General features: G+C 43.6%; 1 protein-coding gene and 1 long non-coding RNA gene across 3 annotated transcripts; both read right to left on the bottom strand.

The window, feature by feature from the left end:
- Positions 1 to 13238: 13238 nt before the first annotated feature.
- LOC131688538 (microfibril-associated glycoprotein 4-like) lies at positions 13239 to 14753 on the bottom strand. The gene is made up of 3 exons (XM_058972855.1): positions 14272 to 14753; positions 13548 to 14210; positions 13239 to 13488 (listed from the first exon to the last, which is right to left on the bottom strand). The coding sequence occupies exons 1-3, from the start codon at positions 14409 to 14411 to the stop codon at positions 13383 to 13385; spliced, it is 909 nt and encodes a 302-aa protein (XP_058828838.1). The 5' UTR covers positions 14412 to 14753; the 3' UTR covers positions 13239 to 13382.
- A 7023-nt stretch (positions 14754 to 21776) lies between these two features.
- Positions 21777 to 23771, bottom strand: LOC131688542 (uncharacterized). 2 transcript variants are annotated; one of them, XR_009305246.1, is made up of 6 exons: positions 23630 to 23771; positions 23461 to 23552; positions 23247 to 23383; positions 22682 to 22992; positions 22456 to 22593; positions 21777 to 22155 (listed from the first exon to the last, which is right to left on the bottom strand). It is a non-coding gene; the product is annotated as an uncharacterized LOC131688542 (long non-coding RNA). The 2 variants fall into 2 exon arrangements; XR_009305245.1 differs by lacking the exon at positions 21777 to 22155 and having other exon boundaries at positions 22168 to 22593.
- Between the last annotated feature and the right edge of the window lie 1572 nt (positions 23772 to 25343).

The following is a 25343-nucleotide window of genomic DNA, read 5'->3' as shown; positions in this document are numbered from 1 at the left end:
TCGTCCTCACAATCACAGAATACAGCTGTTCCACCGTCCCTGGCATTAGGATACAAGGAGTTACCGAAAATGTATCCCCCCCCCCCATTGAGAATGCCAGGGAAAAAAATATTCGCAGATCTTTTCCCACGAGCAGTAGAGGGAATTTTGATAAGCCACTATGTGGATTATTATCTCGATAGCTTCGAGAATGACGAAGAGTGTCGCGTGAAATGGCAACGTCCATACACCAGCAGGGAGGATTCCATCTTGGGACCTGGGTGGTAACCTTAGCCAAAGTCCATGCTTGAACGCAGCGGACAGAGATGATGAGGCTTCAGAGGACGGCCAGCCAAATGTCAGATGTTAAAATGCCTAACGGGCGTATTCGATCCACTGGGATTCCTAAGCGTCCACGGAAAGATTCTCCTTCAGCATGTGTGGCGAGCTGGATTGCAGTGGGACGAACAGGTAACAGAAGAAATATTCGATCGTTGAGTCAGATGGACCGGTCTGTTCCCTAAAATCAGAGACCATGCAGTTGTACGATTGCAACTCAATTGCATGTTTTCTTCGATGCAAGTGAAGTCGCATTCTCCGCCTTAGCATACTTCAGAGTGATCAACATGGAGGGCAAAACAGAGTGCTCGATAGTTGCGGCCAAAACGAAGGTCGCACCGCTGAAGCCACGCATGGAACTACAAGCAGAAGTTCTGGGCAGTCGTTTGATGTCGTACGTTCAGGAGAATCACAGTGTGAAGGTGAAGAAGCGCTTTCTGTGGAGTGATTCCGTGTCGAGTAGGGGAGATATTGACAACGACAGAACTCTGAGAATGGCGCTGGGTTTCCAAGCAAGCTAAACCCTGCAGATGTTGCAACAAAGTGGGGCAAGAATCCGTGCCCTGAAGTCACCGACGAGTGGTTCAAAGGTCCGGAATTTCTTCGGCATGCCGAGGAAAATTGGCAGAAGCAACCGGAACCTTCAAAGGTACCTGAAGAGGAACTGAGACCGATCCAGGTGTCAACCATTCAGAAGGTTGTGATAGAATTTTCTAGATTCTCGAAGTTGCGACGATTGCTTGATGCAGTTGAATACGTTCATCTTAGGCAAGAGGAACTGAAGAAGGCTGTTGTTCGCGGATTGCGCGACCACACCAACAGTCGATGAGTGTAGCGTTCTACGTGTCAGCGGAAGAATTGGAGCTGCAACGCATACATCGTTCGATGCCAGGTTCCCGGTCCTCGACCATTCACCTACACCGGTATTGATTTTTTCGAACCGTTGCTGGTGGAAGTAGGAAGGAGCTCGGTTAAACGCTGGATCTGTCTATTCACCTGTCTAATCACCCGTGCCATTCATGTGAAAGTTGCACACAGTCGCCGAGGAGCGCCGGTGGAAATCTACTCCGACAAAGAACTCTAGAACCAAATGGGTCTTTATTCCGCCAGCTGCACCTCATATGGGAGGCGCGTGGGAAAGGATGGTGCGATCCATAAAGTACATGTCGAAGGGTTGGTGAAGCTTATCGTACAAGCTGAGGGTATAGTGAACAGGTGGCAACTCACCTAGTTACCCCTAGATGCTACTGAAGTAGAAGCGTCCAAACCAGTTGGGAAGTTTTACAGGTCTTCGTCACCTGCACTACCCTTCAGTGATTTTGTCTCTGCCGTAAAGAATTACTGGAATTCTTCAAAGCAGACGAAGTCCTTATAGGAATGGCTGGATGCGCGGATAAATCAATGATGTCGTAACTGCGGAAGAAGGCCGAATTCGACAAGCGATATTTCAGACTGCGAGAAGGATATTGCGTAGACCAGATTCGAAGCTAGCCGTGTTGGGGGTTGAGTTGGATGGCAAAACTTGGACCAGTGTTACCGGGAGTGGAGAATGTTGCTGCCAACACTGCTCTTCGTGGTGCAACTGGTGCTGAATAGTAATGTTATTCGACTGAAACGTCATCCGTGAACGATGATGCGGCCCGACGTGACGTTTACTTTGTTTATTTTGTTGTATCAACACCAATGGTGGTTCTTAGCCTAGGTACATCTAAGGATAGACAAAAACTTCTTTTAATCGTATTTCTAATCCAGTGGAAGTCGAATCCTGTGGCAACTCTAATGAAAACTCGCTGTAGTCCGGTCACAGCGCTGAGGGTGGCCATAGTTAGTTCTCCTGAAAGGTAGTCGTAGAAGAGAGTTAGTACGCAGTATTCTGTTTCGGTGGACAGCCTCGATTCGGTCAAACTCGTTCTGGTAGTAGGGGCGGCGAAACACTTTACGCCCTAGTGGGTAGAAAGCATAAGGTGAGGGGTCCATTAGTAAGGATTCTTTCCCTTTTCGCAATGCACACGCTTACATTACATTCACATTAAATCACGTTCGTTCATGCAAATGGAATTGTGGTACATCGATGTTTTCAAATGTGTGCAGTGCGAGATACATGCGTTGCGCATCTAAATTTTTTGAAATGGTTCAAAATTTCGAGTGGGTAATTACCCACTCGATTATTTTCGAGTGGGTAGTACTACCCATACTACCCACGCTTTCCGCCGGCCCTGGTAGTACGGATTCCAAACAGCAGAACAATCGGCCTTATTCTGCGCGGCGCGTGACGTGAGGTGAATAAACTCACCTCACATTACGTGACTTTTTTCACCCGATTCTCAGAGTCGACTCGAGTGAGGCGAGATTCCCCATGGCAGTTAAATGGGCGTCTCACGTCACCCGAAGTGAATCTTCAGAATTGGCTGAGATAAGTCACGTAGCGTGAGGTGAGATTAGTCGTCTCACGTCACACACCGCACATAACAGGGCCAAATATTTTAACGTTGAGCGGACCAACGCACAATAAAGCGATTTAAGACAGTATACGTCCCTGAAGTTTTTCGCTATTCGGAAGATGAACCCAAGCTGTCTTTATGCCTTGTCCACGATATGTGGTTTGAACGTTGGTGCCGAATCCATAATAACTCCGAGACTCCGGCGAAAATAAGATTGTAATGTGATAATGATGTCATTAAAGTAAAGGAGGAAAATCCCCGACCGAGATGGCTTCCTTGTGGGGTGCCGGAGGTAGCGATGAATGGTGCAGATAAACAGTCCTTAATGCTGGAAAAATTGGAGTTGCCTTCCATCGAGGTAGAAACGAAACCAACGCAGAAGTTATCCACGAATTCCGAGTTTGTCCAGCTTCGCTAATGCGATATCATGGTTGATTTTGTCGAAGACCGCAGATAGATCCATGTAAATAGCATCGGTTTGCAATCCATCAGCGAATCCATCGAATACATATATTCTGAACGAGAGCAGGTTGGTCGCTGTCGATCGTTTAGGCATTGCAGTGAATGAAAATAGGGTCTAAAACAACCAGCTTGAATGGTTTTGATGCGGCACTTAAACACGAGATTCCTCGATAATTATCAATGTTCGATTTGTTTCCTTTTTCATGAACTGGAAACATGTGCGCAGCTTTCCAGCAGGAAGGGAATGTTCGAAGACTCGTCGAAGTGGTTCGAGAAATCCGCACTTTTTGACAAAAATCGAGGAATCACAGAACAGATCGCGATTGTCAATTTTCACTGATATCCACACTTTCTCGGAGCTCGCCCACCAGTCATCGTTGATCGCTCGGGCTTTTATGCCATGGCGAACGGCGATAAGCACACCACCACCAGATGTTAGTTAGTTAGTTAGTTATTTTTTATTTGGGCTTTAACCATAAGGTCATTCGCCCATTAGGGAAGAAAAGGTATGTTACATTGCATTAACAAGTGTATGTCATTTAGTTATTGCTTGTGTCGTATCTTGTTCGGTGCAGATGTGAGTCTTAAGACCGGTGGGTCCGCAGTGTTTCATCCTTCTTTCGCATTGGTTGCAGCTCGATGGGTCGATGCTCGGTAGTGTTGATGGTCCGCGGGAAACCTCCCCTACACCCGCGCTAAAGGTGAGACGGAGGGCCCGCATGGTTTGTAGTTATCATGGATGTTGCGGGTGGTCGTGGTTGTTTGTTGTTTGTGAGCCGCGGTTAAGCTCCCCTACACTCGGTCCGAGTGAGGCGGAGGGCCCGTGGGATTGTACAAATTAGATTGCAAGAGATGTTTAGTGCGTTCGATGTTCGTGTACTAGATGCGTTCGAGTAGCCTCGCATCTCTTAAAAAGGAGATTAGAGTGTCTTCGCTCACTGGATCGTTTGCTAGGATGTCCCTGATGGAGAGTGGGAGTCGGTGGAGGATACGGAGGTTGGCGAACTCCGGACAGTTCTCCAAGAGGTGTTCCAGCCTTATTTGGCATATAGGGCACACAGGTGGATCGACCCTGGTGATTGTGTGTTCGTGGGTGATCTTGGTGTGGCCAGTTCGCAATCGGGAGAGGGCTCTCTGCTCGAGTCTTGTGGGGCGGTCAATCCAACATACTAGCTCCCCTTTAACCTCCTGGGGGTGACCGTATTGGTTCCTCCAATGGGTGGTGAAATGTTCTCTTGTTTTCCTCCGGAATTCTTTGACTATATCTGAGGACCCGAGTAACAATTTGGTAAGCAGTTTCACGGTACGTCTCCCGCGCGCTGCCAGCGCATCGGCTTCTTCATTTCCGCTGATCCCACCATGACCAGGAACCCAACAAATTGTAGTCAGCGAATCGCAGTAGTTCTCGATAGCCTGTATGTATGGGTGGCGGGATGTACCTGTTTCCAAGGCGGTGATTACCGACAGGGAGTCGGATAGTATAACGGTCGGGATGCCATCTGTTTTGTTGGCCAGCGCAAGGCTAATCGCTGCGGCTTCTACTGAGAATACAGAGCAGATTGGAAGGAGGCGGAAGGCGAGGCCTGTGCCTATCCCCCGGACTCCCACTCCAACTCTGTCGACTAGCTTGGACGCATCTGTGAAGATCCGGGCGTGGTTTATGAACCGATCTTTCATTAGTTGGTAGAACTTAGCTCGAGCTACCTCTGGGGAGGGTCCAGCGCCAAGTGACCTAGATAAGCTGGTGTTCGTGCACGGCCGACTTTCGTACCAGGAACGGTTCCGGATTCTATGAAGACGTGCCAGTTGGGGAAGTTCCGTACCGGTATACTCGCGAAATATGTGTTGCGCGGACTGTAGTAAGCTGCAGTCGTTACCCGATGTCCTCTCCAGATATCTTAGGGCACATCGGATCATAATGTTGGCAGCGGCCCACCGGAAGGGGAGCATACCGGCCTCGACACAAGCGGCTTCCGCTGGTGTGCTTGGGAGTAAATTGGAAGCCAGTCGTATCGTGCTGTTGTACAGAGGAGCCAATACAGTCATGAAACCGTCCCAGTTGTGGCTTGTAATCTCGAGTCCATAGTAGACCTTGCTATGAATCAGAGCCCCTCCAACGCTGAGGGCGGTCTTCCTATTCCAGGTCGGATGCCTGTAACTGATGGTCCGGATTAGCCGTTTCCTGCTTTCGCAATCTCGTTTGAGAGATCGAAAATGCGGCATGAAGGTGAGGCGCCGAGGACCTTCGGTTCCCGACGGAAGGGAATCAGCGTGCCATTTAGTTTGACTGGTCGACTAGTGGCAACGTGATGCGAATTACAGCAGTGGGCGATGGAGCACTTAGCAGCTGCCAGGTTAAACCCCACTGTTTCGGTCCACCGACTAACAGCGTTCACTGCAGTCTGCAGCTTTATTCTCACTCGGGTCGTTGACTTCCCTACTACTACGATAATGATGTCATCGGCGTAGACAAAAATATGGACACCCTCTGGGAGGGTGGCGAAGAGCGAGTTCATGCTGACCAAAAACAGTAAGACAGCAAGCACGGATCCTTGGGGGACCCCGTTTTCTTCAGTGAAGATTCTAGATTGCTGACCACCGATTCCTACACGGAATGTGCGATCGTGGAGATAGTCCTTTATAAAGCTGCCTAAGTTTCCGGCAACTCCCCAGTTGGCCAGCTGTCTAAGAACTTCCTCTCGGCTAACCGTGTTGTATGCTTTGGCGATGTCTAAAATAGCGATGTCTGCGTGTTGGTCGTTGGCTAGAGCTTGACGAAGTATCTCTCCAAAAGCACCAAGATGGGATCCGGTCCCCGCTCCTTTGCGGAAGGCAAACTGGCGCTGGTCCAGGTGGTTATTCTCCTCCAAGAAGGTCATAAGGCGTTTATTGACCATCCGTTCCATAACCTTCCTGAGGCAAGGAAGTAGGCTTATGGGGCGGAAGTCGTTCAGGGTTCGGGGTCCTCCCCCTCCCTTAGGGATAGGAATTATCAAGGCCATTTTCCAAGATGATGGAATAGGTTGGCCATCCCAGATACGGTTCAGACACTCCAGTAAAGCTCTTTTCCCGGCGGGTGGAGCGTGTCGCAGTAAGGGGTACCCGAACTCATCGAGTCCAGCAGTTTGTCCGTGGGCAGCGGCGAGGGCTGCTCTCAATTCTTGACCTGATAATGCCCTGTTGAAGTTTTGCTCGGTGTCTGGTGGAAATGATATCTGGGTTCTACCTCGTTTCTTTAGTCGTGCTAGGAAGGTTGGCGGGAGAGCAGTGTCGGCAGACATAGTGCAAAAGTGTCTACCGAGTTCGTCAGCAATTTCCTGCGGGTCAGTCATAGTGCTCCCATTGACAATGAGTGAGAAGCCATCTTGCCTTCTCTTGCCACTGAGAACATTGACTCTCCTCCACAATTCGGATGTAGTCGATTCGGGTAAGATGCCTTCGAGAATGGCGTTCCAGCTCTTCTCTTTTGCTTCTTTGATGGACTTTCTAGCTGCGCTTCTGGCGATACGGAAGTTTATTGCTCTCTGTTCTCTCAGTGGGTGATTTAAAGGTGTCCTTTTCAGAGGTCTTAGGGCCATGCGGCGATATCTGATAGCCGCTTTGACCTCTGAATTCCACCAATGTATGGGTCGAGGAGAAGGCTTGCCACTAGTTCGAGGTATATTATTTTCGGCTGCAAGGGCGAAGATTTCCATTAACTGGTCGGGGGTGTATGGTGCGTCTTGCTCTAGGGCGTCGGAAATTGCGTCTTCGTATCCGTACCAGTCTGCGCGGTCGTATATCCAGCGGCAACGTCGGGTAGTAGTTGGTGGAGAGTGGTCGTGCAACAGATGAATTGGAAAATGGTCGCTGTTACCGGGGTCGGCGAGGACGGTCCACTTGCATATCCCCGCGAAATCGGCTGAGCAGATGGATAAATCCAGAGCCGACCTGTATTGGCCTTGAATATAGGTGGGATTTCCATCATTCAGTATGATAGCATTGCAGTCCTCGATAGCCTCGGCTATCTGGTTACCCCGTTGATCGCATCTGTTGGATCTCCACAAGGTGTGGTGAGCGTTAAAATCTCCCATCACGAGAAAAGAAGTTTCGAGTTGCTTCAGCATGTTTTTTAGTTTCATACCCACATCCCGTACTTCGGCTAGGAGGTACAACGAAACGACTGAGCACTTGACCGAATAAGAAATGATTCGCGCGACGGCTATCAGTTCCGTGTCAAGCTGGACCGGGTCTGATGGAACGTCAGTCCGGATTCCAAGCCCGATAGTCTGGAATATGTTGTTTCCAATTTTGGCATCCCAGGAGTAGCGGTTTCGCAACCACGGACCCGGATCAATGCTGTTTCGTATGTGCGTTTCTTGCAGGGCCAGACAGATTGGCTGGGACTGGGAGATCAGCAGCTGTAGGTCCCCTAAACCGCCTCTAAGACCGTTCATGTTCCATTGTAGAGCGAGAGTGATTTGGTCCTTCACTAGTGATGGAGTAATGTCACTGTCTATTGTTTGCCTGCGGTTGGCACGGCAAGAGCCTCGTGCCCTGGAGTCGCGGCTATCCCTCCTTTCGACAGGGCTCCCTGTTGAAACTTGTGGGGAAATTCGTGCTGGCGATTTCTGCTTATGGATCGGTGGGGTTGTATCGACGTAGTTTTTGGCGAGTTGCTCTTCAGATGCGTTTACAATTTTGCTGTAAAGACTGATGGGCAGTCGTCTATTTTCTGTATCGTAAAGGAGAGTGTTGCTTGCCTGGGGGATACCCAGACCAGCACCGGCAGCCGCCGGGGGAGCATCGATGTTACCCGGAACATCCCCGGTCAGGGCCGGTACGGGGGGGGGCTGTTTGGTTTCTCCTTGGAACTATTGAATGTGCTGGCTTGTTTGGGATTGACTGGCCTGTTGTTCTGGATCGGGTAATTGTTTTATTCGATGTTTATGCACTGCGTTGTTGTGTCTGAAAGAGAGCAGATGTTCGTATTTCTGGATGGGGCTGCGGAATTTTCTCAGGCGGTCGACGTTAGTCTCCCTCTCCTTCATTCTGTTGTATGATGATCCGGTTGGAATCTGCGTCGGGGGTGTAGGCTCAGCGAACTTTCCTTTTTTTGGTTTGTTCCGGTTAGGCCAATTTCCCCCGGGGGGGTTGGGTCACGGGAACCACTGTCGAGCTTCATGCTGAGTTCGTTGAACGCGTGACGGAGGGATTGCAATTCGGCAAGGGTGGCTTGACACTGTTTTTGTAACTTCGCGCCTTGTTGTTTGAGATACTTGATCTCCTTGTCCTTCTCATCCTCTGTCTGTTGTTGTTTGACCTGTTTCAGTTGTCGGAGAAGTTGGATGGTTTTGTCCCGGTTGTCGGGTTTGGGTTCTCCACGAACTGCATTGGAAAAATTCATGCCGGAGGTTTTCTTAGCTAGCAACGCCCTGGCTTCGGGGAATGTCAGGTTTCTGTTGGTTTTGATCTTGATGACTTCTTCTTCTTCCACATACTTCGGGCATTTTCGGTAGCGAGTTGGGTGTTCTTGGCCGCAATTTACGCATTTGCTGCTGTTGACACAAGGGTTTTCTTTGCTGGATTCGTGGGCTTGACTACAATTGAGGCAAACCGCCTGATTCGGACAAGACCGACTACCGTGTCCGAGGCATCCGCAGTTGTAACACATCATGGGTGCTTGGTAGTAAGGGCGTATGTTGGTACGAAGAAGTCCGAGGTAAATGCTTTCTGGGAGATTGGAACCAGCGAAAGAGAGAACTACGAGTGGTGTGTTCGTAGGGTTCTTGTCGACCATTTTGGTGATCCTACGGATCCGAACTACGCCTTGGTCTTGCAGTTCCTTTAGTAAGTCACTTTCACTCATGTTGATTGTATCAGGGTCATAGATAACCCCTTGCACTATATCAAGTGTAGGATGAGGTATAACCTTAACTTTTTGGCCATTTGCTAGCTCCTTTATGGAAAGTAGGGCGTTGTAAACTTTTCTAGAGGTAGTACGGAGTACATATCTAGTTCCTCGTGCTTCTTTGGTGGCGCTGACAAGTTTGGTCGGGTCGGCTTGAAGGACATCTCGTACCGAACGCATGATCAAAAATGGATCCGATGGCAAGCGTTGTTCTTCTTGTCCGTCTTCGTTAGCTGCCTTCATCAGCAGGGTTCGTCGATCGATCACATCCCCGGAATTTAGGTAACTCGGGAGGGAATGACTGATGGGAGGATCCCCGCCCCAGTCAGGGGGGGGATGGTGGTGGCATATCTAGGGCGTGCCGGCTTATTTGTGGTTGTCTCCTCTACGTCGCACAGTGGGGCGAAACACAACTGTTTCAACAATTTTTTTTTCCCAAAGAGGGGCCTTGAAAGGAAAGTTTTTAAGCCCTGCAGGGTGGATTTGCCACTAAAAAAAACACTTGTCCTTCTTGGTAAGTCGCTGCCGACACTTTAAAAAACTTTTCTTATTTTTTTTTTTATCTTCCGACGCACTATTATTTTTCGACTATAAATTGTCTGCTTCGGCCCACAGTGTTATCGCATAGACACTGGCCTACAACTGCACTGCCGAACGTGACACTCTCGCCAGGAGCAATGGCGCGCGATTGTTTATTTTCGTTAGCGTCACTGATTAAGTTTCCCAAACCGTTTTTAACCACTTGTAACACTATTTCCACCAAATCTTTACTATCTCTCGCATCTAAATCACTTTTTAATACCAGTCAAATGTTTTCACTGTGATTCACCCACGAAATATCACCAATAAAACCAAAAATACGCGAGATCGTACGTTACTGTTCCGTACAGGTACAGTGGGCTGACTCGACCACCAGATGTCTTGTGGCTGTTGAGGGCAGCCCGTGGTCGCGAGTAAATAGCTGTCCATTGATGAATTTAAGCCACTAACATTCTGGTAGTAAACTTCGATGTTGTTAGATGACAGATCAGTTTCAGCAGAGAGCGAAGCCATGTTGCCGTTTTGTGTGTGTGATAAGATTCTTTCGTCAATCCCACTAACAGTATCGGAAGTACGGTTACTTGGTCCACTGTGGTGAGGAACTCGAGGTATCCCCAATTAACTGTGTCGCGCTCCAGAATATGAGAAATTGTTGGTATCTGATCACAAGATGTAGGAGCAAAAGGCAAATTACTGGAAGCGAAGAATAGATCAGCGCTTGAAGTGTTCGGATCAGATGTACAAACTCGACATTTGTGGTGGATTGAACCCTTTCATCCATCCCACACACAGGACCGGGACAACTGATGATCGCTGGCTGCAATTGCTCGACTGTGGCGGGAGGATCGAGGGCTTGCATAGTGCAAACAACGGTGCGTCCCAGTATGCGATCGGCATCGACACTCCTTCACAATGGCGGTGTAGTTTGATATAGTGGCATTGCCAATCGTTGCGGAGTCCTCAACAGGACCATTGATGGGCCGGGTTGCATTAGAGAAGTACCTGCTTCCTCTGGAGGTACAAGAAAATCAGTCGGCGGGCTCTAAATGTTCTGGGTACGGCTATCCTCAAATTCCCTAAACAATATGCCTTGCGGCCATGTGTCAGGGTTAAGAGCTGCATCACGGTTCTTTAGGGGAACTCCAACTTTGGAGGATATGAAGTTCAAAGTAGTGACGTCTATGCCTGTTGAAACCCTTCTAGCGACGCGCGCTATTTTTGGATAACTTGGCCTTTAGTTCAGCACAGTCGCGAAAGTTAGAGAACTTCATCAATTTAACATATTCATTGCACATCCAAAATAAGTTTTTCGCAAGTTTTTTAAAAACGGCTTGTTAAGCTTTTTCCCGGTCAGCATGGCAAGCAGAAAGTTAGCAAAAGTTGAGCAAAGCGAAATTGATCCTGGCAGAGTTTCTGCGAGCATTTTGCGCGATTTGTGCGAGAATTCTGGCAACGAATTCGCTCAAATGCAACAACCGTTTCTGACAGAAGCGGTTAAACCAACCGATGCTGCTCATTTTTATCCAGAATCCAGTCAGAAATGTACGGCCAAGATTCCTGCCACATTTTTGTCAGATGTTTTGCTCGTTTCGTCCTAAATTCTACCAGGTAGGAATTGCCAGGATCTTTGCACAGTTTATGTCCGAGTTATGCCAGGGTTTAGCTCGGTTCCTTTCAAAATTTGCCAGAAAGCGCGAGCGAAACCGAGTTCACCCTAGCTCAATTAACCCGACAAGATACGCGAAGAAATCTGACAGGTCTGCCAAACCAAGACTTACAGAAATCTAGCAGAGCGGTCTCTGCCAGAAAATTTGCTCACTGGGTCCCCACGTTGCATAATGCAGCCGATCTGAGAATGCGAACAATGAAAATAGATGGCGCTGCGTTCGGTGGAAAGTTGGGTGGTTAAGTTACAGAAGTTCATTTGATTGCGTTCTTCGCTGGTTTTTTTCGTAATTCAAAAGCAAACAGCAGACACTTTTAAACTGCACAATAACAGCGGCAAAAACAATATTCTTATTCGAATAATACGATATACAACGATAAAAACTTCACAAATCTCGTCAAAAATTTAAAATAGTGGGAGCGCTTGATGTACACAACTAATCGGTAAGAATACACTGAACGAAAAAAAAAATATTATACCTAACCTAAATCTAAAATCACAGATCAGAATGTACACAAGTTGTTGCTAATAAAATTAATTTTAGCTCTAAGCTGTCTCACACCAAATACCGAGTTTGTGAATGGATAAAAAGAAGAGAGAGTACTAAGAGCCTGCTTTGTTCCCAGAACATGAGCTCAGAAGCATCTATAGCATCTTTTCTAAATGTTTAATAAGACATACTTTGATAGGATAAACTAGCCCTACTTGTCCAAAGAGCTAGAGTCCATAGACAGCATTTGCAGACTTAAGAAGTTGAAAGTCAAAAGCGATCGTACTTGAATCGCATTTTATGTGATCTGAAAAGAAGGGCCATGCAGAATATTTTAACTTTTTTCTCTGATAATAGACCCGGGTCTCCGGAAATTACTCTAGTTTCGATAGTATTAATACTAGGACAGCTTTGTTCCTGCTGTTGAACTAACCTCGTACCAGCTCATGATTGAATAAAATTTACATCAACAGGCGTTTTCTATGTTAACTACAAGTATTAATTATGGAATTTTTCTATGAGAAAAATACCTTTATTGAAAACATTCAAAACCACATTAAGGGTTCGAACCAAGTTTAAGATTCAATACCCAAATAATGACCATTTTCGCTGATCGGTCAAACCTCTTTTGAATCCCTTACTATGCTTTAAGTAACATGCTTCAACAATTACTTGGCTTATGTTTGTACGGCGATATACTATAGATAATAAGCATAAGCTTTCCACGCCCCAAACAAAGGGTAAGCATTGAATGGCCGTGCAATTCGAAAACCAGAAAATGATTCCAGAAGAACCACGTGCACGTACAGACTTCACGATCTCTGCTCCCCACCGGATAAAACGAAAGGTCAGACGGTGAAATTTAAACCGACTTGTAATGATCTTATCCCCATTCTTTCGGCCTGCATGATCATTGAACGTACGTGAGTACTTTCAAAATCGTTGTTACCTTTGGACACTGAAATTGATGAGAATCTTATTGAAACTGTTTATTTATCCCAGGTTTCGTTTGAACAATAATTGGACCAACAATAACGACAATGGTTATTTACGTACTTTAATGTATCGATCCTCATTTTGCCAAATATCGTTTCGACCAACTGTCGCAGCACTTACCCTACTTGCGGCGGCAATATTAAATTGAAGCCATACAATGCTTACACAACACACGGGTGTCTGCCGGACCGAATTCCTTCGTCAGTTCCTTCAACCAACCGAACGCCATACATATTCGAACAAGATGAAGCAGAAGCCACGAAGGTCTCAGTCAGAAGGTGATCTTCGCATTGGACACGCAAGCAAAACAACAATCCTCAGGTGTTCAGCAGACGGCAAAGAGCAAACCTTTTCCGACCGGCTATTTTTATTCACGAATTACGTTCGCTGAAAGCACCTACTGTGTACCTACCTACCGGCAAAAGAAGGATGTGATAAAAACCGCGCATTTTATTATTTCTCTGAAAGAACTGGGCTTGGATTTGGGTAGCCACCGAGTCATGTTTCCACTTAGGATGCAAGGAAGAGGCGCGCTCCATATATGGCAAGTTCAAGGCAGGCTGAGAAATTCCTAATGACTCAAACTTCTCGTATCATGATCTTGGACAGCTGTAAGCCGTGTTGGAATGTGATCCAGCGCATGGACTGATGATCGTGGCCGTGTATATATTTGCCGTTCAGGTTGCTACAAAGAATAAAACAAATTAAAACCGAGCAAGATACAATGTATGTCTTTACAATAACCTGTGGTAGCAGCTCTTATACCACCATGCGCCACGGTACTGCACGGCACAATTAGACCCAAACTCATCGTTGTCGCGATCAAAGGTAGTGAATTTCATTCCTTTGTGATACTCAAATGAATCACCGTGGTTTCCGTTGAACATCCCTAACTCTTTGATCGCGTATCCCTCCTCTTCGCTTCCTATAAGGAATGCATTGTATATAGCATATATGCTAGTTCCTTTGAAGTCCATTAAGTCGAACATTATCTCATGTTTCCGGGTACTTGTGAAAAGATGAATACGATCGAGTCCATACCAAAATTCACCATCCAAACTACCGAACCCCGTCTTGTAACCCGTCCAATTCCGATAGAATATCTCCGTACCATTGAAGCGCCTTTGAATTACCATCCAACCCTTGCCGTGCGAATTTTCGTCACAAACCGCGTAGAAAGGTTCCGAAGTTTCTGTTGGCTTGAGCAAATATTTTCCCGGTTTCACGAACGGAACTGTGGAACACGATGAGTGAATTTCGTTTTCAGCAGTCAATTCATCGGTGACGATCAGAGAACTCGGTGGATCAATTTGCTTTGAAATTGTCGTATCTTTATGAATAACCTTCGAGCAAGGCTTGTTCAGTAGTTCGACAAGCAATTGATTTTGTTGTTCTAGTGCTACCAATCTGAAATGGGGATAATTCGTTGTCATAATAAAATTAGCAAAATATACAAAACAATACTCACTTGAGCTCCAACTGTTCCAGCTTGGTCAAAATCAACTCTAATCCAAAGCCCAGATTTGGTTCATTATTTTCCGCTGAAGCAGAGCACAGTGCAAACACTAGAAATATCAAAAATCTAAGTAGGCCCCGTCCCGTTGCCATGATTCGCACATTGAATGAATGGTCTCTGTTATTGCAACTCAGTAGTTGCGTAAGTAAGGAATTGAACTAAAGCAAGTCGTAAAACTCTTACCAGTAATGATGGTTTTGCTCGTCTGATGCGGGGATTTTTGGGCGATTGAAAGCTTTTCGTAACACGAAACAAAGATTAGTCGTTGATCTGATAATAAAACTGAATGAATAAAACACTGTTTGCACCAATCTGATCCGTTTCAGTGACGATTCAGTATCGTGCATATTCTTTCACACAATTCAAATACGAACATCCACACTAGGTGTTAATGTTCGCATAAAAAAATATATGAAAAGATATTGGTTTCCGTGCACGGTACTGAACCGTCACTGAATCGGATCGGAAAGGTGTGAATTTGGCTTAAAGGTTGGAAGAAAATATACGACGTTTGTACAAGATCAATAAAAATAGTAGCTATTCAGCTTTTTGTTGGTGGCTGCGTTCTCAAATGCGCCCTCCACTTTGACAAGTGGTCCGTCCAATGTTAATTTTGACAAATCCTCCGTCGTGTCAATTTTGACAACCCGTTCCGTCAGTCTCAATTTTCACAACACGGTAGGCGTTGATTTTTGTTCTCGTCTGAAACGTTAAGCGTCAAAATTTGTAATCATAATAAACCCGGTTGAAGAGCACAGGTACAGTTTCAGTGGAGAAGTTTATTGTCGAGATCATCTTTAGACGAATCATTGTCAAGGGAAGTCAGGCTTGGCTCAGGCGGTTTTCGACTGGAGGGAGCAAACGAAGGTTATTGGTGAAACCATACTGCCCAAGGCGGAAAAGGACACCGTCATGACTGACAGAGGATGGTTCGTCCCGTATTCAAATCAAATGCGTTTTTAAGTTTATTCTGTTCCGTCGAGGTATTTGCTGCTGATTATCTGTGGAGAAAGTGCTCAGTTGAAGGAAAGGATTACTACCTATTTATATGGAATTTCCAAGAAAGAACATCTCAATTATGAGTCAATTCTATCTTTTGACAACTGTAAACAAGAACCGACGGAGAAGGAACAGTCCAAAAATCCTTTCTCAACTACTCATTGACCTAAATGGATTGTGCTTCAAGGGCATGGTTGAATGTATTACCGAGACCGAGCTAACCTGTTCGTTCGATTTGGTCAGCAGTATTCTGGGTGTTGGCTAGAGAAAAAGAATTTCTCCATTCGTTGAGATCTTCGCTGAAGGAAATCTCCGAATCGATTAGAGCACTGATTGCGAAAGTATACGATGTGCTTTTGGTCTAAAAATGTGACGAGCAGGAGCTGGAGGCGCCAATCAAGGAGCTGCTGGCTCGGACAATAAACCTGGAAAATCGGCATGGTTCCATTATAGCGGCTCTCAATATCATCAAACGTAATCTCATTTTGACCTAACCTGAACTATAAGACTGAAATTTTTAAATTTTTAGAACCAGAATTTAGGGATTCGAGCCTCTGCTCTTACCTGAATTCATCACGCACGATATGATCAGTAATAAAGCAATGAAATTCGGTGTAAATTCCGAAAGGCATGCAATCTTCTGACAATGTAATATCTTAGCAAAGTTTGTTTAAATATGCGCGTTTTTTGAACAACATTTGTGGTAAAATTTACCATCTAATACTACGTTCACACTACAGAGTTAAAACGCGTTTTAATAATTAGCAACAAGTAAAATGTCACCAAGATAGCGTTACAACATGTTTTAACTCGCAGTGTGAACGTAGTATAACATAACGAAAAATGCGATAAAAAATAACCTCTTGGCATAATGGCAGATGACAGCTGCAACGTTAACAAACGAAATCGGTAGCAACTCAGCCGGCTCATTGGTTTCGTCTTAATCTAATATCGCTGATGATTGGTTTTCCACAATCTGCCAATTTTATGATAAGACCGATTGACCACCGTATTACGCGCTGCTCGTTGTCCAATTTTTGTAAACCGATTTCGCAAACATAGTTTTGGAAAGTAGTTATTCTGAATATTTTTTTTGAATTGAATGTTACTGTTAAAAGGCGGTTCAATTGGCTGAATCCAGTCGATTGTGGCGACCTGAACCGAAATCGTGTTTTTAACGGAAAAACAACCGAATTTTTTTTATTTTGATGTTTAACGTTTGAGACGAAAACAAAAATCAACGCCTACCGTGTTGTGAAAATTGAGACTGATGGAAGAGCTTGTCAAAATTGACACGACTAGTGATTTGTCAAATTTGACATTGGACGGACGACTTGTCAAAGTGGAGGGCGCATTTGGGAACGCAGCCACTAACAAAAAGCTGAATACTATCTTTGTATTCATTAGTCTTATTTGATTATTTTATGATAAAAGCGAGGATATATACCAAAATTTTTGAGAATGTTTTTTTGCAAACTGAAAAATTTGAATTCATATTTTGGTTAGCATAACTTTATTTAGATTTTTTTATTTGATGAAATAAAAGCCTACTTTACAAGATTGAAACATCGAGTTTTTATTGACTGAATCGCTAGGTAAACTATCTAAGAAAACACTACAAAAATTTCAGAAGCCAATTCAAAGTTTTTCCGAATATACAAAGTCGAAGGAAATAGAGCGTTAAACATTGGTGCAATCGGGTTTCTGTGTTTTCTTCACTTTTAACTTTCTGAATGTTTCGAATTGACGTTTTTGACCGACTGTGTCGAAACATCTCGTCTGTATTGAAATCTACGATAAAAATTGATGCTTTTTGTATTTTCGTATTTTTATAGCATGTTCAATAAATTGTTTCCCTAAAAACATATTGTGCACAGAACGCAGGGTAATACAGTGAGTAAGCAATTACTCTTCTTTTCCTTTCCTGATTTTCATTGACGTTCACATTGGCATGAAAATCAGTGTGACTTTCTACCGTTTATGTTCCAGAATTACGTCGATAAGTACAGAGTTTGTTTTTATATAGCAAAAAAATAATGTTCTTACGGTTTCAAACGGCCTGTTTTCATCGTAGTAGCCATTGGCGTGCGCATGAGGGGCTAGGCCCCCCCTAATATTCCGGAATTCTTTAAAAAAAATTACAAGTATGATTAGAATGTTGAAGACATACGAGAAACATATGAAACTTACGACATAATTCATTTTGTTTAATCTTACAACGCCTCAATAAAATCAACAGTTGGCGAAAGTTCGTTGAAATCAGGAATATCTATCGATAACATGATAAGGTTGCTGAGAGGAAGCGGTAATTGCAGCAAAGATTCGGTTACCGACTTGAAATACAAGAGTACTGATGATCAATTTCATTTTTTGCTTTGACTAAAAATTATAAATTTATTGCAAAGGAATACATGGCGAATCCAGGAGCAGTGGCGTAGCCAGGAGGTTTTAGGGGTTGACCACCACCCCCACCCTCAAACCAAAATTAGTCGGATTGAAAAAAAAACAAATTAATTGATGCTGACTAATTTCATTAAATATTGCATAATAATAGTTATGCAAGTATACTGTCTGACTGCTACATTGAGGACCTATTGTTTAAGTATCATGGCGACTTCTAGAAAATTATGGGAATCGGATCTTGTAACTGATCTCTTAGCCGAAGCCAATTATCATGAGCTCTTTTTTGAAGAGAGGCGGATTGGGGATACTTCTTCGTTTAAGCTGAGTATGCACCTCTTGCGAAATGAAATTTCCTATACAAAACCTATGCATAAAAAACGTCGCGAAATGCTCGCGAAAAAAATTTTCGTTTCCATTTCGTAAGCGGTACGCAGCTCTCGCGAAAACGATAACGAAAAATGAAGTTAGCTGAGACACGGTTCGACAAACGATAAGTCTCATAATAGTTCCGCGAGACAGCGCTGCTTTCTATGCGCTGTCACCAAGGCAATCTTTTTCCTTAAGCTTAGTATGCACCTCTTGCGAAATGAGGTCGCGAAATATTTTTCCTTCTTCCGTGCGGAATTTTGACATTTGATCGCGAAAAATAGTCTGTGCGTTTGCCGTCAGATGTCGCTTTTGACAGCTGAAAAGTACTATCAGCTGTTTTTGTTTATTTGTTGAAAGCCTGCTACAAGAAATGCTCGTTCAATTGCCCGGCCAACCTGTGCACGATCCGGGATGGTCGGGTCGACAAGGAAAGCGAATGGGCACACAACCATGCGCCTGGGGTAAGCCATTTTTTTGTAATTTGTAATTTTATTGAGCACGATAACCTGTTAGTACAGACTGAATGAGGTCAAGGAAGTTTTTTTTAATTTTCATGCTAAAAAAATTGGATTGATTTTTTTCGCGCAGGACGACTACGAAAAGAATGCCATCAACCAAGGTTACATGTAGGATGCAAAAACAAACAAGTAGATTGCTTACAAACCTATTTCGGCTGAGCGGGGTCAGCGGTTGGTCGTGCACAATGGCTACCGGTACTCGTCGGTCGGTTGATCAGCGACGGGCGAATCGCATGGAAGTGCACCAAGTGTAAGGTGTTTTGCCATCACCGGCCGTTTCGGGACAATTAAGGATCGTGGTACGGAGCATAAGCACGAACTGGATGAGAGTGATTCGTTCCTAGGCTATCAGCAGGAGATGATACAGACGATTTGTCGCAATCGGTTAAACTCGATGTTAGTAAGGAACAACTTGCTGAGGATGATGATGGAAACGGCGCCAAAGAATGAGGGCAACGTTTGCGACGTTGGAGATGAGACTTTTGAAGCTGCCGAGGGAATGTTTATCATTCCTTTAGCTGTGGTTGGGCAGAGTTAGGTAAAGTAAAACCTGCGAGCTGTAAGGTATTTTGGCGTGATAGTCATTTACATGGTAAGACGTGGAAAACTCGAAACATTGTCTTGTATGTTTTGCCTTTTTCATATAGAAAGGTTATGCAATCACTCTGAAAACCGTCAACCTAATCCCAGCCTAATTTTTTTTTTACTGTCGTAAGGTTTCTTGATTTTAACAGTGGCATAGCTGAGGGGAGAGGGGTTACCCCCCTCTACCGTTTACTCTCTCCCTCAACCCCGTCATCTTTAAACCACCACTATATCACAAAGCATACCAAATTATGCTGGGGAGTCGTTCCTTCGTGGAATTTTCGCCCTCCTTCCACGCCCACCCCCGCATGCAAAATGAGTAACCAAGCAAATAACATTGAACTAATACTGATTAGGCTAATTAAGTATATTTTTTGTTTCAAGTGTTTTACCGTCGACACGTAGCTCATCAAGTTCGTGGCTGGCAAGCTATTGTGTATAAGTGCAAAGTGTACTAAGAATGTAATGGACATTTCCACATAACAATGTGGACAAACATTGTTGAACATAACCAGCCACCGAGCCATAGTATAGAGAAATGAGAAAGGCACAATTGCACCGCTAGGTGGATTAAAACAGGTTTTTTTTTTATCACCAGTCAATGTAAATATATTAAATACGTTTAAGCATTTGCGATTTTTATTTAATATCACAATCATATTTGCGGGTGAATTGCTTTTCTAACCTTCCGGCCATCACATCATATGACAGGTGTACATAATCATGTCGTCTCTTAAGAACCGTGGCACCTAACTAAGGCGCCAGGCTAACACTAGTCCTGCTGGTTCGATTTCAGTATGTCAAACAGAACTTAACTTGTACGCTAGAAGTCGTTTAATGTGCTTTCAATTTTGGGCTAGCGCCCGCCTGGTGTCTTAGTCATGAATGGTTGCCATGGTTCTAAACACTAGATCGATACGCAAACCAATTTTTTATTTTTACCATTTTTTGTTAACGACCTATAGAAAAGTATGCTATCGATGCATAAATAAAATTCTGCGTGTATAGCTCCATGCAGCGTGCTAGCTATCACCGTGCTAGCGAGTGCTCTCACTAATCGGTGCTCGTGCTACTTGCTAGCTCTAGCTCATCTAAAACCAGCACAAGCTCTAGCTAAATTAATTTAGCTGTGACACATTAAGAGCCAGTGCACAGGAATAGGACACAGAGCAGCACCGTTCTTGTGCATACCTGGTTATAATACATTAATTCGTTAGTCCTTTTAAAATGAGTGTATTTCTAGCTAAGAACTTTTCAATCAGTTGGCGCTTTTGAAATCAGACACTTTTATAATCAATTAAGTTCTTTTGTAATCAGTTAGGCCCTTTAATAATCAGTTTTGTCATAAAAATCCGGAAATCGTTATCAAAATTCTTCATAATTAAATGTTGCGTTATGTACGTGTTCGGGTAGATATTTGTTAATGGAAAACATGAAAATTCAATATGTTACATTTTGCAGTTAGGTTCATTTCAAATGTTTGGCAAGAACTTGGTACAGCTAAATCAAATTACTATATTTAAATTCAGAATCGAAACAAGTATGACCCAAAAAAGCCCACTATTGCGATCCGATCTTTTCAATTTCGTCCGATTTCTCAACGTCTAGTAGCGGAATCTTTTCTGGAAGTGTTTTTCTATTGAGCTGCAAATCATCTTGCTTTGATCACTGTCCACTAGGTTGATGGTGATTCCTTTCCGTTACAGAAGCGGGAAAAATACAATTTATAAAACACAAGAATGTGTCACACCTACCGGTGCGTCTAATTCGATGCAGATACGTATCGCAACCGGCTCATCCCTTCGGCAGGTTGAAATTAACAATAGTCACCTGTTCGACGTCGATACCTAAGGCGAAAGAATCTCTCCGTAACCTGGTGCTGTAGTCAGAATCAAGTGGTGGAACTTACCCCTGGACAAAACGTTCGTTATAATCAGTAGCTTCTCTAGTCCGGCACGAAATCGATCCAGAACGGCCAACCGTTGCTCCACCGTTACATCACCGGACAGCACCGTTACCGACTGACAATCCTGCGACATCTTGCCAGACCAACCGGCTGTTTTGCGTGCCTGTTTCGATCGATTGACGATGCCGAAAATAAGTTTACTTGGAGCTTATAACTGTTCTATACATCATATGACAGAAAATGATCGCTTGTCTGACGGTAATCACACCGTAGATGTTGACGGCACTTGACGTAGTACTGTTTGAGTCCGATTCGAGTGATTCTTGTTTCCGCGCCAGCCGAATGACGATCAGATAGGTTACGATGTACTCGGCGAACTCCATCACCTCCCACTCGTACGTGGCCGAGAAGAACATCATCAGGCAGGACGACGACAGCTGCTTCTGTATCCGGATGCACTGATCCTGGTTGCCCTGGGTAACGATCATAACGCCCGCTTCGTCCAGTACAAAACGGCAATCTCTTAAGGTCGAACGCCTGAAACTTTATTCCCCAGTCTATCAGCTTACCGGGTGTTTCGATAATGATATGATTAGTCTGCTTCACCTCTTTGACGATATTCTCACCGCGAACGGTGTAACGAAGTTTGATTTCCTGACAATCCTTTGTCATTTGGCAGCTACTTTCTCCTTCTGAGTTGCCAGTTCATGCGTGGCGGAAAGGCAAATTACCTGCGGATAGTTTTTTAACAGATCGAATCGACTGAGCATTGCCAGCACTAAAGCAGCTATTTTTCCTGTTCCCGATTGACTTGGCGATCATGTTCTGTGGCAGATCGGCCAATAGAGTAGGTAAAGCCGTATCGTGAATCTAGGAAGGGGCGTTGGAACCCATAGCATAGACTCCCTGAAGCAGTTCCTGCTTTTGTGCAAAGCTTCGAAAGTGTTAACCGAGTATAGCGGGGAAGAAGCATTCTTTCGCTTCACCTCCAGATCCAGCTTTGATTCTACCAGACCTTTGCGAATAACTTTCAGTAGTGAAATTGCATCCGCCAGGCTAAAAGATTAATCATAGGTAATTCTAATATTAGCTAAATATTTCAGAAGAAAATTTAAAATAGGACGAAAGTAACATTGAGATTCTCTTTGGGTTCTTTTTTAATTAGTCGGTCGTTTCAATATTTAGTATTCAACTCTTTGCCTAATATTCTAGTAAAAACCATTTGCTTTCGATATGTACTGGAAAATTAGTGTAAAGTGTTATAGTGACGTCGTAATAATCGAAAGAGAAAGTAAATAGAGAATAAAATCAATGTTATTTATGTCCTAATCAGAATTTCTCCAGATTTCGACTTACTTAGCTGTTTCTCCATTTTCGCTTGCTAAAGTCAGAATTTTCGCAGCTATCGAACTCAAAACTGCAGGTGCAGCCGATTCTCGCTGGCTCGATTGCCGATAAACTAGACATTTATACATTCTCTGGACTGTCAGCCGCCTATTTGCATTGAAAAGAAAAATTTAAGTCCCATGGAACAATGATCGCTGCAAAAATAAGTTAGGTGATTGACAAAAAAAACACTTACCGTGTACAGAAATTTACTGACCATCCGCTTTTTTGACCCAGTTATCGGCAGCGCTTGCCATCGTTTCGACCGGGTATCAAAATTCAATAGCTACAATGTATGGGAAAACGTCCTGAATCGACATCAGTACCCCTCCGGGGGTTCATTCCTTGCAATTTGCTGAAATTTTTCTCAGAGCGACCTTGCGGAAAAAACAATGCCTTCTTTTGTTTGTTTTCCAAACGAGTCACAGCGATTGGACACGTTCGTGTAGAGGATACGACGTTTCCATCAGAGTGTATGTAAGCACTCAGGTTTCCATAATGTTTGTTCTGTAAATTGACAAGGACATCTAGATATGCAAAAGAATGTTTGCAGGAGGGAAGTTACTACCCAGTTAAACTCATTCCGGAACCGGTTCGGATTTCTGAATGGAGTCAGTATGGATTCCAAATCATATGCAACAACCGATTCCGACTCAATCGGTTTCAGAATCGGTTGTTGCATTTGATTTGGAATCCATACTGACTCGATTCAGGATTCCGAATCAAATTCCGAATGGTTTGACCGGGTAATAAACACTTACCGAAAGAGAAAGTCCTTTACCAGCATCTTGATGTTGTTTACTGTTGCCCCATTATTACTGCGTTCTCTGACCATGGTGACCTTGGTATTCTGTTGCTGGTGTTCGATGATGTGTGTCCGCTATGGTTGCTGCTCGATCTGAAAAATCATTAAAAAAAATGTTCCCGTGAATGAGTGAACGCGAACTTTTTTAAAAAGAATAAAGTATTATTTACATTACAAATTACAATGCACTGAACACGGTACTGACTTCTTCAGCTGTATAATCACACGCTGTATCGACTGAATACGGGTTTGTTTGGGAGTTCTGTAAATAATCATTACATATTGAAAAATGATTTCGAATCAGAAATTAAACAATTCAAATAATATTTTAAAACTCACCCGAATATTACACCACAAAAGCAAATTCTATAAAAACAAGTTTTGACAGCTTGCGATGAAAAAATACAAAAAATGTACAAGACTTGTTTTTTTTGTATTCTTTTATCGCAATCTGTCAAAATTTCGCGAGCCTCCGAGCGGAATAATATCACTGTCCATTATTTCGCAAGGAAAAAGTTTGCCTTGGTGACAGCGCATAGAAAGCAGCGCTATCTCGCGGAAGTATTATGAAACTTATCGTTTGTCGAACCGTGTCTCGACTAACTGAAAATTTCGTTATCGTTTTCGCGAGAGCTGCGTACCGCTTACGAAATGGAAACGAAAAATTTTTTCGCGAGCATTTCGCGACGTTTTTACATTTCTTATAAAAGAAATGTATAGAATTCGCTCAAACTTTCAAGATTTTTTCCGAGGCCCGGAGGGCCGAGTCTTATATACCAATCGACTCAGCTCGACGATTTGGGACAATGTCTGTGTGTGTGTGTCTGTGTGTGTGTGTGTGTGTATGTAACGGACAAATTCTCATTCGTGTTTCTCAGCAATGGCTGAACCGATCTTATCCAAACCAATTTTAAATGAAAGAACTAAAAACAGTATGAACGCTATTAATTTGTTTTTGATTCTGATGTTTAGTTTTTAAGATATGAATGTTTGAATGCGTAAAAATGGCGTTTTTTGCAGTTTTTTTAAATTATCTGCCGGAATAGACAATATAGATCAACAATTTATATGTTTTTAGACAGCTTTAACGAATACCTTTCGAACAAGCTATAGATTGTTGAAATCGGACTATTATTAAAAGAGATATTTAACATTAAATGCGGACGAAAGATTTTTATCATTTCCCATTGCCAGAAATATGACCAAAAACATGTAATCGATTATTAACGCCAAAACGGCTTATTTTAGGTCAATAGTATCTTCGGAGAATTTAATGGAGGTAATATGCTCTTTCTTTTGATATTGTGCTTTTGCTGATTAATCCCCCTATGAGTGAGATATTTTCACAAATTTTCTTGGAAGTGATTATAACGAAATGATGCCTTCAGCAAATTTGTAGCTCTTACTTTTACGAATAACTTTACTGAAGACTTCAAATATCTATTTTGAATACTTTAAAAGTTATGGTTTGTGTTTTGTGGATTACTCTTCGTCGCCTATTTATTGTTCAATATAGTAATAATCCATTGAAATAAGCCAAACATTATTTCGATAAATCGAATTTTGTATTTCATTTTTCTATCTACAACCGCTAGAAATAATCACCGAACACTTCCAAGTTGTCTGGGAGGAACTTGATAACTTATCAGTGCAAAAATGTTCATTTGTGCGAACCTTCTGACTGCAATTTTTCTAACTTATGACCATCGGATCGATCTGAAACCTTTCGGAAAATGAAAAGCGAAATAAATAACTCCAAGCAACGGCGTAGCCGAAAGAAGGTTTTGGGGTTTAACACCATACAGCCCCTCCCCCCCCCACCACACCAAAAAAAATGGATTGGAGTTGAAAATTTATTGATGCAAACTGATTTCATTCAATATTACAATAACATTATCTGATCCGTAGATTGATAACCTGTTGTTGTAAACATCATGAGGACTTTTGATAAATTGTCGGAATGGGGTCCTGATATGTAACTGATCTATTGGTCTTGATTTCACAGTTGTCTAATAGCATCAATATCAAATTCCTGCCTGAAAACATCCCAATA

Source organism: Topomyia yanbarensis, chromosome 3 (assembly GCF_030247195.1).
Source record: "Topomyia yanbarensis strain Yona2022 chromosome 3, ASM3024719v1, whole genome shotgun sequence".
Lineage (NCBI taxonomy): Eukaryota > Metazoa > Arthropoda > Insecta > Diptera > Culicidae > Topomyia > Topomyia yanbarensis.
The sequence above is the reverse complement of the archived record's forward strand: the minus strand, read 5'-3'. Positions and strand labels throughout refer to the sequence as shown.